The sequence below is a fragment of the Fringilla coelebs genome (genome assembly GCF_963513975.1).
Source record: "Fringilla coelebs genome assembly, chromosome: 14".
NCBI lineage: Eukaryota > Metazoa > Chordata > Aves > Passeriformes > Fringillidae > Fringilla > Fringilla coelebs.
The window spans coordinates 19,777,417-19,796,250 of NC_140040.1; the positions used below are offsets into that span (position 1 = coordinate 19,777,417).

The 18,834-nt window shown below is 40.8% G+C and overlaps 1 protein-coding gene across 1 annotated transcript; it reads left to right on the forward strand.

The window, feature by feature from the left end:
* Nucleotides 1-327: 327 nt before the first annotated feature.
* On the forward strand, nt 328-18,812 carry TERB1 (telomere repeat binding bouquet formation protein 1; the record flags this gene model as incomplete). The annotated part of the gene is made up of 22 exons (XM_084215307.1): nt 328-436; nt 618-746; nt 1,199-1,330; nt 1,792-1,852; nt 1,948-2,063; nt 2,203-2,325; nt 2,857-3,009; nt 4,089-4,220; nt 5,585-5,710; nt 6,677-6,834; nt 7,559-7,914; nt 8,708-8,775; nt 10,492-10,584; nt 11,907-12,084; nt 12,884-13,011; nt 13,992-14,105; nt 14,493-14,605; nt 15,136-15,345; nt 16,379-16,409; nt 17,822-17,984; nt 18,108-18,273; nt 18,672-18,812. 22 exons carry the CDS (start codon nt 328-330, stop codon nt 18,810-18,812), a joined length of 3,000 nt encoding a protein of 999 aa, XP_084071433.1.
* Between the last annotated feature and the right edge of the window lie 22 nt (nt 18,813-18,834).

The window sequence follows — 18,834 nt, forward strand, 5'->3', positions numbered from 1 at the left end:
TAATGCACCTTGCAATTATGAATTTAATATTTAGTAGTTTACATCAGACTTAGTAAGAATTACTAGTAATTCTTGGCCAGAAATATTAAAAGGAGGCTGTTACTCTGCAAAGGAAATCATGCTCAAATAAACTATGGACAGAAATATTTCTAGGTTTGTTGTTTGTGGCTGAATAGAAGCGATGTAACTCCATTTTGGCTCACTTTTCCCCCTTTTTTAAAATACATATACATACTGCATTTTGGACAGGCTTATTCTAATACTGACTAGATTAAGATATAGAAAATATACCAACTTTAATGAAGTTTTTTGTGTTTGCTCCTAGATATGAAAACAGATCTGAACTTACTGCTTGAATGCCTTAAATATCAGATGGACTGCCCTCTGTCTCAGAAGGAGGCTTTGATCACTATCTATTCCATTTGCCAACAAAACAGTAAGAAAGGCCTTTTCTTAGAAACAATGCAGTCATTTCTGTTCACCATATGTGCCAAGGACTGGTGGCCACTGCAAAAATATCTAAAGGACATGAGGCTTGAGATGTTGGAAAATCTTAGAAGCCTTTCATTTTGCAGAGAAACAGAAGGAAAAGTTTCTGTTCTTTTTTCCTTTTGTAGGTGAAGCGAGCGAATACTTTCGAGAAATTGGTGGTTTGATGTTTATAAATGACCTTGCCAAGTCGAGTGCTCATTGCATCGTAAAGGAAGCAGCTTTATTTACATTGGGGATTATTATAGAGAGTAATGGTAATAAAAATAATATTCTTTCTATTTCTGAGTGTGCTATGGCCCGCTGTCATTACTTGTGCTCCTGCTTTGTCTCCATTTTCTTTTGGTCTCACAAAATGCGATGACAAGTTTGTCAGTTGGAGCAAGGGCAGTGAGGGTGCCCCAGTTGCCCTGTCCATGCCCAGATTTGATCAGTGCCTTGCTGACTTGTGCACACAGGGTGTCTTTAAGTTACCAGACACCTGCACTCCCCCTCTCCCTCAGCAGCAAGTGTTCAATAACTCCTGGATTGTTCCAAAGCTTGCCAGGGTCCTGCTTGGTGCAGAACTCACTGCAGGGGGAAGCCCTCAGGCACTTCATAGTCCTGCCCTGTCTCTGCTCCCCACATACTGGCCACAACTGAGACTTAATAATTTAGGATGATGAGTGGCTTACTTTAGGACTTAATGCTTTTCACTTTCTGTTTTCAGTGTATTGTCAACAGACTTTGTGTACTTCTGCATTGTTTGAAGACCTCATTTTATTTTTAATTAAAAAGGATTCTGGTGTGAACTTGAAAAGAATGTCTGTTTATGTCATCTTAGTACTGGTGTCAAATAATAGTAAGTTGGTTTTTTTTCTGTGTTACAACAAGACTCCTTTTCTATTTGCCAGTCTGCAATCCAAAATTTGGAACAGTTATTAAGCAGCTGGACATTCAATAAGCAGATTTGGACATTCATTAAGCAATGTTTTGGCGAAGTTAATTTATAAAGATGAATGTTTACATGGAACTGAACCTGAATTGTTGAAGTAGGTCATTGCTCACTGGGATTTCCTAAACAGCAGAATGTGGTTTAGTTCTAAAAAGATTGTTTGCAAATGCAAACCCATTGTTTCTGAGAGTGTCTAGAGAGGCATAGAAAGGTTATTTACCAATATGTTGATCTGATTTTTTATTTCCTTCTGGGGAGGATATGTGCTCAGGAAAGGGAATGAATGTATGTATGTAAATTAAACTTGATGTTAAGAGTTTGTCTGCAATTGCATTTGTCTCTGGAGTTTTTTGTGTGTTCTCTTTTAGAAAATGGGCAAAGCTATGTCAGAGACACGGGCTGCATCAGCCTGCTGCTGCAGTTATTCAGGTAAACCGGGTTGCAATTCAAACAGACAAAGAATAGACTGGTTAGCAGCTATGTTTCCTTGACTATTTGGGACTTGTTTGCATTGTCCTTAACAGAACAACTCTCTCCACGTCTGAGAAGAATCTGTCAGGTGAAAACACTGATCCCTGCTATCAACTCTGGTCCTCAGTGTGCAGCACTCTCTGTGCCTGTGTCAACAACCCCCAGAATGGTATGTGTTGCTCTGAAAATTGTGAAAGAAGTTCAAAGATATTCTCCAAATTGGTAACACTTTGGTTTCATTTTTTACTGTTCAGCTGAAGTTGATTTAATTTTGTTTGATTTGGGGTAATTTGTTTTTACTTTTCCAGAAGATAATCAAAACATTTGCTGTTCCGTTTTCCCCTATGCCAAAGAGTGGCTGGAGAGTTGCACGGAGCCTGAGATAGTTCGTCCCATCTGTTCATTTCTTGGTCTCACAGTTGCAAACAACTGTAAGTGCAGCTCAAGCTTTACACAGTTTTGCATTTGATTAAAGGTGTTTAATTAGAGAGCTCAATGGTTTTTTCTTTCTTGTCAATCCCTACAAAGTCATTTGCTGTTCTTCCCACTTTTACTCTGACCACTGTATTCCACCATCTTTACTTACACTACGCTGTGCTCAAGCCCACAGATAGCCACAATCTGGTTACATTTCATAGGGTCAGTAAAACCATTTGGAGCTGTTCTGATTAAAAGTGTGTCTAAATTAAAGTCCTTATTACATGACTGAAAACAATGACTTAGGTAGAACTCGGGCATGATGTTTGCCATTTGTGTGCACATACTAGGGTCTTGTTTTCCTGTAACTATTTTATATGCAGTTACTGCATTTTTTGAGATTAATGTAATTCCAGCTTCTGTTGTATAAGAAATGTAATGCCTAACACATGCACAGAAAAACTCTGATGGACTAACTTAGTGAAATGCTAAAATACTTTGCAAACTCTGTCGATTAAATCACTGTTTTTCTTTTTTCCACTAAGCATATGTGCAGAAATATTTTGTTTCTATTGGAGGATTGGATACATTAGCCAAAGTTCTCCTTGAGCTTATGCATGATTCTTGTTTGAGTGACTCCAGCATGAAACTTGCCGTGGTAGTAACAAAGACTCTGGATGCCTGTATTGCTACTAACTGTGAGTGGAAAGACATTTTTGATCTATGGTAATTTTAAAATGGAATTTTTAAAGTCTTGTGCTGGTGGAAATGTTGCAGAAATGAATGCTTAAAGGCAGTTAAGTTATATACATCCCAGTGGATGTTGCAGTGTTTTTAAAACTCAGAGTTGTAAGTGGGGAGTGATTCAGTTCATCTGAGGTGGATTACTGTCCCATTGTTGCTGAAATAAATACAATGAAATTTAAACCCAACTGAAAATTAAAAATAAGACGCTCCAGCCCGTGCTGGGCAAGTAAAGCTGAGCTCTGGGCCTGGATTTGACCAGTCAGTTTGGATCCTGGAGTTAGGCCTATGCCTGAATAATGAATTGTGTAGCTTGAGGAAGCTTTAGTCATTCAGAGGTGGAGCTGAATGAATGTGGTGTTTCTGCACAGCACACTCTGCTCTGGTTTGCTGGCTGGGTGCTGCTCTCCTGATGAGGTTTTGTGTTTTCCACAGAAGGTTTGCAGAAACCTGTGATCCTGATGAACTGTGCCGTGGCCATGGCTGGTGTATCTCACACTTCTGCCATAAGAGCTTCAAATGGGAGTTCCCAAAAGTTTAAAAGCAAAAGTGCAAACCTGCCCCGGTTGTGAGGGTATTTTCAGATCAGTTGGGTGTGACAGGACTGGGCCTCAGCGTGGATGGACTAGCAGCGGTGTTGCCAGTGCCAGGAAGGGCTTGCCCCCTGCTCTTTTTATGGCAGATACTCTGTTGTCTCATTCCACTCTCTCTGGCTCCATGCTGGAGCTGATAAAGGACGTGGAGAAACTGAGCAGGGATCTCCAAAACTTGCACAGTGCAAAGCCCTCATTCATCAGATCTTCTGCCTCCTCTCCATGGAGCACAGGCTGGGAGGATGGGCAGGGCTGGATTTGGGAGCAGCGCAGGAGGCAGGGGGTAATCTGAGCTGTTAAAGATGGAGCAGGGCAGGGCTGAGCAGGCCCAAGGCTTTGAGGGGTTTGTAGAGTTCCCTCAACACCCAGATTTGATCCTTGGATAGTTCCTGTTCACTCATGATCTAGTTTATTTTCCTTGCAATTATTTTCACAAACAGCTGCCATGGGTGCTGTCTTGGCAAAGTATCACACTGTGTCAGAGCTGCTGAAGCTGCTGTCCAATGAGACACTGAGCACAGGAGAAAAAATCAGTATTATTCTAACAATTGGACACTGTACTGAAGTTTGTGGTAAGATTTGCTTTTTCTCTTTCCTGTCTGTCAGCTTCTCCTAAATTCTCATCCACTGACTCCTCCAGTGGTGTCACTTCATCAAGGCTGGGACACAAGAGAGAGTTCTATTAAATAATACAATGTCAGAATTTGGACAAAAAGTTTTCTATAATGTTCCATCTTTAGATTTTCAAGGTTGTTAGCAGGAAGTGTCTTTAGTAGCTTTGAAAAAGTAGACTAAATATGCAAGAATTGAGAGCTGGGCTTAGGTGTCCCAGGGAGTAATTAATCCAGACCTGAAAGCTACTACAATGCAGACACAGCAAATGAGTTCTCTTGAGCTCTCTTCTTCATGGTCCTTGGCACATACAGCTTCTGTCCACTGCTTGCAGGGCCAGTACTATTTGTAAAAACCATGTCAGTGCATTGGTTTCAAGACACAGAAGCAGTTGGTAGCCCTGAAATGTTTTTGTCATGTTCCTCAGGGCGTGTCCAAGCATATCTGGTACAAATACAGCACTTCAGTTGGTGTTTTGTGGTAGTGCAAGAAAAGAGAAAGGGAAATTCATTTGTACTTCTGGTTTTTCTCATGTATGTTTAGATAAACAAGAAAAAGGCCTTATGTTCAAAAATCCTGGTTGATTTTCATCCTCTGAGTGCCAATAACATGTCCAGTAATTAGCTCAATAGGTCATAAATTTATTTGAACAGACATTTTTTCAGTAAGAATTAGTGAAACAAGACTTAATGGAAAATGTCTTTTGAATAGAAGAATGATTACACCAACAGAAAAAATGTTTCTCCTAAAATGTCAACACTGTCAAAATAATTTTTTTAAATTAAGTTTAAAGAAGAAAGAACTATGTTTAGCAAATTATCAGTTACATGAATACATATGTGAATAAGATCACAATAAAAATTCAGCTAATTACATAATAAATGAGGAGGAGCAGATTGGCCAGACCAGGATTAAACTACTAATTTTATTTTGCTAATTATAAACCTTGAGATTTTGATATTTCTGCATCTCAGACCTCACAGAAATGTCACCTATCTACTCCAAGAGCAGGTAATGGAAGAGAAGAAATACAGGAGTCATTATTCAAATGTTTTAGGCCACAATTAAATGAGCTTGGAATTCCTTTGTATGATTTGTCTTAGTCATCCTTCAGTTTTCTTACAGCAATCGGAGTTCTGGTCAAATCATCCTGTGGGATGTAAAGCTCTCCTGCTGTCACTGCAGCAGGCTCGGGTCTGCAATGAAAATCTCTCTTTCTACAGAAACTTGCAGACAGCTGCCAGTACTGGCCCCTAAAATGAGTGTAAGGTTAAGGTGTGTGGGGCTGAAACCAAACCTTTTCCTTCACCTTGTCCTGTTGTAGAAGAGAACCAGTGTGAGCTGCTTCAGAAGAATGGTCTGCCACTTATGATTCAGGTGTTGACAGAATCTCAGGACGAGGAACTCATCAAAGCTGCCACTTTTGTGCTGCAGAACTGCAGACAAATGAGTAAGCTTGCTGTTACTGCTTTAAAAATGAGAGTGATTGTCTCCATCTCTGTGTTCTGCTGATTCCACAAGGGATTTTAACTGTGGTGGCTTTGTAATTCTGTGTACTCCAAAAGATGTTTGTTTTCTGCACAGAAAGTTGCTTATTTGTCATCAAGAACTGACTTAGGCAGAAAAAAGGGAAGTAAAAATTCCAACAATGTTGCAAAAATGCATTTGGAACCTCTCCGTGTAGGGCCAGTTCTTAAAGCTTTCCCATCTATAAATTGTGTGGAAAATACGAACATTGTCATTTAACACCAGTGGATGCTCTCTTCCTAGGGATGTACCGCTAGAGGGAGAGAATAAACCAGGAGATAATCAAGCCCAAAATCACTGTGTCTGCATTAATTTCTAATATTAAGAAATCTTGATCTTTTTTTTCTAAAATAGGATGTATTTTTAGGTCCCCAGTTTTAGTTTTTTATTACTTATGTGTACAGTCCTTCCCATGAAACAGAGAGACCTTGTCCTCTAATCTCTAGAGCATGGAGGGTGTGCAGTTGCTAATTAGGAAAAAACAAACCAGTATCTACATTTCTGTGCTGCAGGCACAACTGAGATGTTTGTGTAAGATTGATGAGGTGTGGAGATTTGTAGTGTCCATTAATATGGGATTGTTTTTTTAAAAAAGCAGGGACTCATACTGGTGAAGAACCCAGAGTTAATTCAATGAAAAAGCTTTTTTTTTTTTACAGCATCATTGTGAAAACAGTTTATAGGAACTATAGTTGCAAGCTCACCTCTTGTAACTGCAGAGTATATTTCAACTGTGTTAACATTTATGTATAAATCTAAGTTTTATAAAAATTGTTATTTTGCATTAAATTATTTGAGCTGTCCGTCAGCATACTAAAATATAATAAATACTTCTAAAATGCTACTTGATAAAATTGTAAATATTAATGTTGTTTTATATTTTATAAAGCTGAACAGTTGTCTCTGAAATTATATGATAACTCATTAAATGTGAAGAATGCAGAAGAATTGGATGTGCAAGTCAAAAAAAGATGTCTGCAAGACTACTGGAAGAAAGCAAAAGAAATTTTACACAGAATAAACTCAATTGAAAAACAGCACAATGAGGTTGGCCTACTTACCAAAATAGTATAAAACTAACCACATCTTTCCAGAATTAAAGGAGAAGGTGAAAGTAAATCCTTAAGATAATTTCCATGTGAGGAAAAAACCCAGGAAAAAATGTTGGATTTGTGTGAAACTACAACCTGCAACTTTTATCAGTACTGTAGATCAGACTGAGTTACGGGTGTGCAGAGAATGGAGGCATCTGTATTGTATGAAGTATTCTTGTTTATTGTAACCCCAGATTTTCTATGAGATAGAAAAAGAAGTTAATTTTTAATTGCTCGGCATTCAAACCTATAATTTTAATATTTGCATGCATGAAATGCTCAGGGTTGTGCAGCTGTTGTGGGATAGATGATAAAGGAGAATGCGAACATAAGCTGAGATAAAGTTGTTTCATTTTCTCCTTGTGCTTTAGAGCTGCTATGTATCTGTGGGTTTGGAACAGCAAGTTTAGGAGTTGTTTAGATGGCTGTTACTTTCTAGCAGTGCCTTAGTAGCAAATTCCATGCTTCAGCCTGAAATTAGCACTTAGGAGGTACCCCTCAACACCTTCAGTGGCATTGCTGTCTTGCTGGCTCTCAGCTCAGTCAGGGGGTTTTCTGAAGCTTCTCTGGAATTTGCTTAACTGTCAGAGTTAGACTGTCTAGTTAGTGATGGCACTGGATTTATTTAGCATTTTTATGGAGCTCACACAGTCACTAACCAGTATTTTTCAATACAGGAAAGAGTGCAAGGAGAAGGATTTGTAGATGAATCTTCAGTAGCCAATTCTGAAGCATTAAAATCCCATGAAGTGAAACCTGTTGATCCAAAGAAGTACACAGAAGCAACACAGAAAGATGTCTGTTGTCCACAGTTGACCTCAAAGTTGAATAATCGGGTTCTTGCTCCATCTGTAACTTCTGTTCCACAAAAAAATGAAACAGTGAACACTATGGATGCAGCTTCTACCAGACAAACTGAACAGAGGAACATTCCATGTTTAGTTACTGAGCTGCAAACAGACAGTGTACCTCAAAGTCACAATACAAATGGGAAAACTGCTTGTGGAAAAAGTCGGTCTGGTCTTCAGGCAGGGTGAGAATTTTACACCTAAGCAGAAATACTAAGTTGCTTTTCTTTACTCATTCCAGATTGACAGGCTTTTAAATTATCTGTAATTTACTATGGGTGCTTTTTCTAGTGGAAAGATGTAGCCCTTTGGTGGCCCATCAGAAATTGTTTTTGAGGTCACAGATCAAAGATTACAGTCATTGTAAAGCTGTTCCTCTCTGAGTACTGGTGTTGTACAGTGTGCCTCTTTCAGGGCACATTTGAATGCCTTCAGCATAGTGCTGAAAATCATCCATGGCTTTTGCCCCAAAGTTCTCACTGATCAAGATTTAAGCGGTTGGTTTGGACAAAACTACAATGGTTTTTGTAATGTGCACTTACTAGGGAAACAACAGGTAGAGAACTGCTTGGAAAAATACTAAACTGGAGTGTCTGCAAAGTAGGGGGGAAGGTTTCTGCACCTCTGCTGTTCTGCCCTCATGTTCCAGTGCTGCCCTGCATGGGAAGGGAAAGGAACAGCCCTATTTGGAACTGTTCTCTTGTTTGTTGCTCTCACACAGATGCTGATTTTCCTCTTTTGCTGCTTGTGTTTATCTTTCCTATTGATAAACCCAAAATTATTTATACCTAACTTGCAATGATAAATACAGATTCCATTTTCTTGAGTTTATATCTGGAATATCCCTGAAGACAGTCAATGGAAAAGTATAAGTAAAACTACATTTGGGGGGGGGGTTATGTTTTGTTTTGGACTTTTTGAGTTCCACATTTTTATTGTGCCTTTTTTATGTGTCTGACTGCACCTTGCTCTGTGCAGTTTCCTGGTACTATATTGTTACTTTGCAACTACCACAGAAATCATGAAGAGCCTGGATATTTTCCATGGTACATTCAGGTAAATTTTGCTTTCCTACTGGTTAGCATAATTTCACAGCTTCTTTAGTCGTTGTTCTGGGCTCTGATGCACAAAATTCTTAAAATATGAATTTTTATAAAAAATCTGGTTTTGAATATGTGTTTGTGTGAACACAGGAGTTCCTGGAAGGTAACCATGGATCAGGCTTCTTGCTCCCGTGGCTTTCAGAGGGAGTCAGGGACACAAAAATGCTCCATCAGGGTATCATAGCAGTGTGTTGGTTGCACAGAAGTTAATGAGTCTAAGGAAAGAAGAAGACCAATTACCTTTTAGAGTATTTGCTGCAAATGGTGAAGGGTACAGTATTCTGAAGACTTTGTGAGAGCTTTATGTGCGCTTGGTAATCTTTATGTGAATCTGCATTGCAAATTACTCTGGAAACCAGTGACAGCTCTGCACTCCCTGCTGAACAGACTGCACAGAATGCCAATCACAGATCTCTGGGAAACAGGTTTTAACATGCACTGATTACATGCTGGGTGCCATAAGTCCAGTAACTTGGGAAAATTAGAATAATTTTTTTAGAGTTTTCTCTTTAATATGGGTTTTTGTTGTGCCCTTGGAATGTGTGTATTCATTTGCAGGTAAATGTACATTTTTTAAATTGTTTTATTGGTTTTAATTTGTTTACATTTTGATCTTCCCAGTGAACAGTTATTTAAACAACCAGCAGAGACTGTTAGAAATATGAAACAGACATGCACATCAGGTACAAATAGCTACACATATTCGTTTCTGAGCTTTTGTTCTTAATGAGATTTTAATTAGTTTTGTGTACATTTATCACTATTTTCTATCACTTGTTATGTCTCATTAGATGACAGAGGTGCCTTATGTGTAATATCCTTCAACTGGTTTGCATTGTGTTGGATTTTTATATTGTACACAATTTTACTAGGAGAACATTTATCCTACTTTTCTTCTAATACATATTTTAGCTTTGTTTTTTTAAATTGATTTTAACTGCACTAATGAGCGCACCAGAGATTTAGTTTAGTGTTTAATCTGTACTGAGCAGTGAAAGCCACTAATAGAAAATGGAGGTTCGGTCCTGTGCCAGTAAGGCTGAGATAGAACCTGCGTGGGAGAGTGACTTTTGCCTGATGCTGTTCCTACATGATAAACATGTGTTTAAGAGAAAAGTTTTTCAGATTTGCATTAATCCTTATGTGAGAACTAGGATCAGTTCAATTAAATCTTTATTCATTGTTTACTTTCCTGTTAATTTATAATATTGTTAAGTATTCATTAGATTAGAATTTGCCAGAATGGGAGCTTTACAGGTGACCAGCTGATCTCCAGGTTACACCTGTTTAAACTGAGAATATGTATTATTCCAATACATTACAATTTTTCAGCACCTGATTCTAAACAAAAATAAAGTTTATAGGACTTAGTTAAGCAATATGGGTTTACTGGCTTCATTTGATATGTTCAAGTTGAAGTAATATCCTTTGGGAGAGTGACGAAAAAGCATTGAATTGAAGACGGTTATTCTGGAATTACAGAAATGTGAATGTGAGACATTTAACTTGAGATATTTCATTTGGATTTCTGCTGGTATGTTAATTATCCTTTAATAATCAACAAATAGAAAATGCAGTTGGATGTAGTTATGCTGATGCATGATTACCATGGCAAGATAGGTTATATTTCTTAGTGACTTTTTTTCCTCTCTCATTTAGGTCAACATTCATTCTGCTCAGAGAAAACTGAGAGAGTCAAAAGTACTTCAGCTATATCTTCCTCTCGTAAAATGGCAGATTTAAGGTGTTTAGGTAAGTATTATCTTAGATCTTTCCTTCCAGTGTACATAAAGAAGCCTTAAAGAGTCAGCAGGGCAGTAAGTGGATTACTTGACAGAAATTGTAACACATCTCTTCTATTACCTCTTACGTAATAACAAAACCTCAGCCTTTTCCTTTCTCTTTCTCTTTCCCTTTCCCTTCCTTTTTTCTACCTCAAATATAAAAGAAAAGTATTGAAATGAAGCTGAAAAATTGCAGTTTTGGTCCATGTAATAATGTGGGTTTGCTGACAAACAGAACATACAGTAACTTGAATTAATTAGAAGAATAATTGGAAGAATACTTGAGCAGGTGTTTTCCTCCTTTCTCTTCCTTCAGAGAGGGAGGAAGAACACCTCCCTGCTCATTTCTCTCATTTATTCGCCTGCTAAACCTCCTCAGTGTTCTGCAGCCCTTCTCTCTCTCTCACTGCTGAGAAGTACAGGCAGGCAGTTTCATGGTAATCCACGACTACAGCCCTCTCTTACCCCAGGCTCTACTTCCTCAGCCTGCTCCATCAGTAGGTCATGAGAATGCTGCTGGTACTCTGGATTTGTGAGTGGATTTTGTAATCAAGCCAATGTTGCTTTATTTAAAAACCTCCAACAAAATAAAAACCCACTGAAAACAAAAGAACCCCTAAAGCAGCCTATAACCCACGTTTGAACATTGTTTTTATCCCAGTTGTCAAACTAAATTCAAGCTGAGCTTTAGCACTGCTTTATCTTAAGGCAGAATGTTACAGATACGGACTTGTGTCCTTCTTGTGATTCCTCACGCAAGTTCTTCAGCTGATGTAACTTAACCATGAGAGCATCCAAGGATATCTAAACCATAAATTACCCTAGGGAATGTCCTCAAAAATGAACAGCAAGGCTTCCTGTGAGACCCTTCATGCCTAAACTAGATTTACCATTGATTCAGATTAATACAGGTAACTGTAACCACACAAAGTTTAAAAATAAAATATTTAGCACATAATATATATATTTTGGCTCCTGGATAAATGTGCAAATGGAACTGAGGCCTGTGTCTTCCCATCCCACCAATATTTGTAGTTCTCTAGAGGATCCATGCCTCACTCAGTACTTCTGGAGTGGAAGTGCAGTATAACTTAGTCCCACAAAATGTTGAAAACAATTTTTTTTTTAAGAGAACAAATACAAAGTATTTCAAGAAGGCACATAAGAATGCCATGAGTATGGAAAACCTGAAGTCAAATTGATCCTAGTGAGCAAAATAAAACCCTGAACTTTGTGGTGGCTCCTTTAGAAGCCGTGATTGCTATTTCTGCAATATCCTATTTTTCCCAGGTTGTACAGCAGGAGGACTGTCCTTGAACAGCAAAACCTTCACCAAGATGTTGCAGCGTTGCCTGCATAGGTGTGAGCACCACAGAGTCATTCTGGAGGCTGAAGAAAGATACCGAGGGGAGCTCCGCAGGGTGGCTGCTGGTAACAACAACAGATCTGCAACTCACCAGAGTATGGAGTTTGTGTTCAATACTTACAACTGTTGCTTTAGAATTGCATTTAAAATTCTGAGCTTTTGTTTATTTGCTTCTGATTGTTTTGCTGTTTTAAACTCACTCATTGAATTTGATTTACAATGATTTGTACTAAGTGAGATCAGAACTGGCCACTCCTGTTTCGAAGGAGTGTTTTTGTGTGTTTCTTGCCATGGTGACAGATGCTCATTATAGGCTTTCATAAGACTCTCACATTTGCCAGAAATAGCCAAGTCCTAAGAGAAAGGAATGTATTAAGTTGAAATATATGTGAGTAAATGTCTGACATCAGACCAAAGTAATTTCATTCAATATTCACAGAATCACAGAATGACTGGGTTGGAAGAGACCTTTAAGATCATCGAGTCCAACCCATGCCCCAACACCTCAACTAAACCATGGCATTGAGTGCCACATCCAGTCTTGTTTTAAATGCATCCAGGGATGGTGACTCACCACCTCCCCAGGTAGACAATTCCATTCCCAGCTCCCTCAGGGGTTCCTCTCAGGGTTTGTGTTCCAGCCCCTCTCCAGCCTCGCTGCCTCCTCTGGACGCTCTCGAGCGTCTCAACGTCCTTCCCACCCTGAGGGGCCAGACTGGACTCAGCACTCGAGGTGTGCCTGCCCCAGTGCAGAGTGCAGGGGCAGAGTGACCTCCCTGCTCCTGCTGGCCACACCATTTCTGATACACTTATGGGTCTAGGCTACTTAGAGATCTTAATGAATTAAATAGAAGCACATCCAATATTTTTTTCTGGTTTAAAGAATGAATTAATTAAACAGTTATTACTTACTGGCATTTGTACTGGTGTTCATGTTATATTTTCCAGAAATGCTGCTGGCCTCAGTGAAGAAAGACAGGCTGCATAAAGAAATACCAACTTTTAGGAGCAAGAAGGATAGCTTGCAAAGTAAGGGCTTGGGTAGGAAACTAGTGTGAAAAGCCCTTACTGTCTGTTAATTCATTTGCAGAACTTTATCATGGGAGACTGTGAATAGAATATTATTTTCTTTTTTTTTTTTTTTCTCTAGATTCTGAGAACAATCTGTAAATTATTAGGCCAGGAAATGCATACTCTATAATCATGAGATTGTGTAATGCACATTATTTCCCTGCAAAGTTATCTGGCACTTGCTATATTGATCCTGTTTCAAATCCTGTCAGGGTTACTTCCATGGCATTTGCTATTTCTCAGTTTTTTGTGACATTGTTTTCTAAAATGGAGAGGTTTAGTCAGGCTCAGAGCAGAGCTTAGCTGCCTGAACCTGGATTCAGCACCACTCCTTATGCAGTTCCAATCATATTATTCCATTAGATTCATTTCTGTTCCTGCTGGGAGCTCTGCTAAGGACTTGGAGCTTGTGATAAACAGTTACAAGGGGAATCCTTAAGAATGAATTCTTTGAAATGAGAATTGAAATTTGAAATTTCAATTTGAAATTCCCACCAAAAATTTATTTTGAGTACTCTTATTTCCAAAAGCCTTGTTCACATGGTTATTTTATTTAATTAATGCCCAGTAAAAGCTAGTAGGTTGATTTTAAAATTTGTTTACAATTTTCCCCATCAGATTCAGTAATTGAGTAATTCGTCTTATGAAAGCCACAAAGGTATTTTAAAACATAAAAAAAACAACCAAAGCAACTGTATTTCATCTTGAAAGCCCATTAGAACAATATATTAACTTTAGCAAGTACACATTTCTTGTAAGCTGAAGTAAACTGAATTTTCCAGTCTTTCTTCCAAGACCAGGTTAGTGGTATGGCTCAAAAAATAGCTCTCGCTTAAATTTTAATTCCTAAAACATAACCTGTGTTTTATGATCTGGGTTTTTTCTAATAAAGGTGTGTAATGTTTTATTGTTTGGGTTTTTATTGTTTATTTTTTAAGGCATTCTTTTGACTCCAAATAGAAAAGACAAACCTAATACTTCAAAGCGAGATGAACATAGTAGAAATACTAGGTGGACTAGCAGCTATAACTTGACACCTGCTTATGAAAGCTGTGAGTATTATCAGAAAATGAATTCTCTGATATGCACAACTGAAAGATCAGTATTTGGATTTAGGTCAGGGCATTGAGAGAAGCACCTCTCCTTGCTATAGGAGATAAATGGCTATGAATTAAAATAAACTGTTACACTTTCTGTCACAGAAATCAACTTGAACATTAATAATATTATTATTTGCTTCTGGTTCATCAATAGTCCCTATGTCTTAATGTGGATTATGAGGAAAAGATCTAAGGAGAATGAGATATTGCTAACAAAGCAACATTTACATATTCAGAATCATTAGAATAAATGCTCCTTTACAGTTTTATATCCAGTTTTTCAGTAGATTTTAGTTAGCTTAAAGTGACTAAGTGGCCTCCTTGTTCACAATTTTGTAGCTTTACAAAAATCCCAAGATGCTAACGAGAAGAGACAGAGAGTCAAAGAGATGTGCAGCCAGAAATGTCAGCATTTAAAAGAAAATTGCACACAGTCACTTGACAAAGATGAGGTTAGTTATGCAAAGCCTAAGCATGCACTGACATGTTTATAAATGGCCAAATAAAAGCAGTAGGAATTGTGTAGTTTCTTTTTTAGTCACCTTTTACAGGACCCCAGTAGCAAAATGAACCTTATTAAAAAAATATACCTGTGTTGATTCTATTCCAGTCACACTGATTTAGCCCTGAGTTGAGTCCAGCATTTTTCAGCTGACATATTTTCAGAATGGTGGATCTGAAGGTCTGATTTTTTCTGTATTGATGAAGATTTGCACAGTATGGAAGTAATAGAAACCTAAAGGAATAAACCTGCTAAAAGAATAAACTATGTAGGCATAACAGAAACGAAGATCACAGAAAAATACTGTATTTTAGTAAGTAGTGACAGTGAAGAAGCCTTGGAGAAGCATTGTTCCCTTGCCAGTGGGACCATTTCTTTACAAATATTAAATGTTGAATTGCCAGTAATATGTTACTTCCACGTGCAAAACAGTATGTACATTTACATAATTCTTTATGACAACAAAATAATTATTTGCAGGGCAAGGAAATGCGTTCCCTGGCCATGAGCATGAAACCTTTGAACAAGAGAAGAGTCCGAAAAGATTTCACAACTGAAGAAATCAACTGCCTTTTGAAAGGTGTCCAAAAAATGGGCAACCACTGGAATTTGATTTTGTGGTCTTACCCTTTCCAGAAAGGACGGACAAGCGTTGACCTTTCCAAGAAGTACTACAGGTTACAGGTGCAGGTACTCATCACCGAATTTTCTATTGATGATAAATGCTGGGAGTTTTCATCGTTAGCCCCTGAGCTGACTTGCAGAAATAAAGACAGGCTTTCAGAGTGTGCAGCCATGGGATTGTGCCTTGTGTCACTGCAGTGCCCATGAGAATGGCCTCTGTTGTAATTCCATCAGGGCTGGTGCTTGGAGAGAGAGAGAGAACTAAAGTAGGGAAAAGACTGGAGAGCCTTGGAACCCACCACTGCCACCTGACAGGGTACAAAGAGAATGAGAGTGTCATTAAGGACTCTGAATTAATCCCCGTGTTTATCAGGAAATTGGTCTCCTCTCTGCTCAGCCTCTGTTTTGATGCTGGTCTGTGAGAGCCTCTGCAGCAGTTTCCCAGGGATAAATCCATGCATCCCTCACACAGGGAGCATTGCTCCTGTGCTTTGGAGACCATGGGAGCAATTAAGTGACAAGTCTTTGTCTACAGAAAGCTGGTCTGTAATTGTGCAGTGGTTTGAGGCAACATTTATTTTGATATTTTCTCTTTTATCTCCATTTTATAGATGAAAAAAGCCCACAAAGGACATCAATAACATCATCTGCGAGTGCTTTGTTGCAGAATGTTCAAGAATAGCCTTTGTAACAGTGAGGTATTACCAGAACAACTCCAGCCCTTGGAGAATTTAGGTTGGCTTGGACTCCTGTTTTTCAGTGACAACTGACTGAATTGTTATGCATTGTAATGTTAATTTACCATAACTTGACAGTTTATTTAAGTAATGCTATCATAGGCAACAAAATCTCTATCAGTAAAAATTGCATTAATTTGGAACTTAATTTAACCTTCTTGAGCATTTGATCTATGCAATTGAGTTAACTTTTTGTTGCTTGCTCAATATATTTGTAAGAAAAGGATATATTGCTAAAATGAATACTTTATGTCTGAAAGTGCTGTTAATGTTGTTGTGTCTGAATCTGTTTCCTCTTAATTAGTGAAATGTTTAAAGCAGGTGGAATATTTTGTCACGTGTTGAATATGCTGCACGTGCAGAAAAATGTCTCTGTGACAGAAAACACTGAATGTATGGTTAAACAGTGCTGCACAGAGGAGGCAAATCTTTCACTGCTACAGAAATTCTGTACTCACTGTTGAACTGAGCAGGTACTGGTAGAATTTGAATTCTGTTTATAGTTGGACAGTTTTCTGGTGTATTTTTCAAATAAGTGAGCAGAACCAGCATTTCTGCTAATTACACATTTTTTATAGGAAGCTTTACTGAAAACCTTGGTAAATTGCTTTTTCAGTGATAGCCTTAGTATTTCAGTTGTATTTTTTACTTGTTCTGATAAAGGATGGATGAATCAATAGTTATTTTATTATGTAAAAGGTTTTGTTATTGTATTAACACTAGGTTTTCACTATGATGTGACTTAAATGCTTGAAAACAGGCAAGGTAACCAAAACCTGAGAGACTTGCAATAAAGATGATGCCAATGATGCACTAAATATGCCTTCCAATATTTTCAGGTGTTGTAATTTGGGGGATTCATTTTTAAAATATTGAAACATCTATAAAAGATGTCTCTGAGCGGAGCTGTTGCCAGTAGCAGGGTTGAGTATCCGTGGAACTGTTGGCAGAGTGGGAGCCCAAAGGGCTCCTAGGGTGGAGCGTCCCCAAGGAGGACACTGGGGTCCCTTACACACTCCAGGTGTTTTCCCCAGGACATCAGCCTAGTCCAGACAATCTGTCACTTCATCCTTTGAATGTGTATTAGTTATCCCCATTGTCAAGATCTGAAATATGGCTCAAGTGGCTAAAATATGTAAGATGTAAATCTTTACTTGCCACAAGGTGAGAATGTTGCAATACTGACAATTTACCTCACCGTAGGTATAGTTCAGGTTGGAAAGGCCCTGTGGAGCCTCTGGTCTCCTCTCCTCTTTGGAGCAGGACTGAGGTCAAAGTTATTCAAGTTGTTCAGTGCCTTGTGAAGTTCTGAGGCTCTTCAAGGAAGGAATTCCTGCTGCCTTTTTGGGCAGCCTCTGCTCGTGCTTCACCTCCTCTGGGAAGGCAGGGGCTGGAACCACATCACTGGAACATTCTGGTGGGATCTGTCCAGGAACAGGCAGAAACCTGAGGTGTGAATTTGTGCAAGTCAGTCTTTTGCTCTCCTTTGGCCTGACTGCACAGTTTTGATCAGTTTAATTTTCCTGCACAAGTGCTTTGAAATTCACACGTAACAGGCACCACAAAACCAAAATTGCATGAGGACAGTTGATGTAACTTTTAGGCTGGTTGGGCCACCCAGGGCAGTATTTCAGCACTTTGAAAGGCTGGAATGACTGACAAACCATCAAGGAAAGTCCATTTGTAAAAACCCTGATGTGGTCTCCTGGTTCTGTTGGTCAAACAGAGGGTGTTAGGGGTGTGAGGATGGGGGTAATGACAGCTTGATCAGTCAGCAACCATTTACACATGGTGTGCTCATCCAGATCTGCCCCCGGCACTGCCCGCACCGCGGCTGCCCTGGCGGGGGCACGGCAGGGCGGGGACCGTGCCTGTGGAGAGGTACCAGGGCAGGTGCCAGGGGTGCAGGGAGGTGTCGGGGCAGGAACCGAAGATCAGGAGAAGGAACCTGAGCAAGTCCCCGGGAAGGTACTCAGGATAAAGGAGAAGGTACCTGAGCAGGTACGAGGCAGGTAAGGAAGGTCAGGAGGAGGTTCCCGAGCAGTGCCGGCGGTGCAACCGGAGGTTCCCGAGCCGGTGCCGGGGGTGCAGGGTTCCCGGGCAGGTACCGGGGGTGCAGGGGGAGGTTCCCGAGCGGGTGCCGAGGGTGCAGGAGGAGGTTCCCGAGCGGGTGCCGGGGGTGCCGCCGGGGGTTCCCGAGCGGGTGCCGGGGGTGCAGGGGGAGGTTCCCGAGCAGGGGCCGGGGGTTCCCGAGCGGGTACCGGGGTGCAGGAGGAGGTTCCCGAGCGGGTGCCGGCGGTGCCGCCGGGGGTTCCCGAGCGGGTGCCGGGGGTGCCGCCGGGGGTTCCCGAGCGGGTGCCGGCGGTGCAGGGGGAGGTTCCCGAGCGGGTGCCGGGGTGCAGCCGGGGGTTCCCGAGCGGGTGCCGGGGTGCAGCCGGGGGTTCCCGAGCGGGTGCCGGGGGTAGAGGGTTCCCGGGCAGGTACCGGGGGTGCAGCCGGGGGTTCCCGAGCAGTGCCGGGGGTGCAGGGGGAGGTTCCCGAGCAGTGCCGAGGGTGCAGGAGGAGGTTCCCGGGCGGGTGCCGGGGTGCAGGGGGAGGTTCCCGAGCGGGTGCCGGGGTGCAGGGGGAGGTTCCCGGGCGGGTGCCGGGGTGCAGGGGGAGGTTCCCGGGCGGGTGCCGGGGTGCAGCCGGGGGTTCCCGGGCGGGTGCCGCTCCCGTGGGCAGCAGGGGGCGCTGGCGGCCCAGGACGGCGCGCGCAGGGCGGGCCGCGGCCGGGGCTGCCCGGGCACCGCCTGATCGCGGGGCGGGCGCGGCGCGC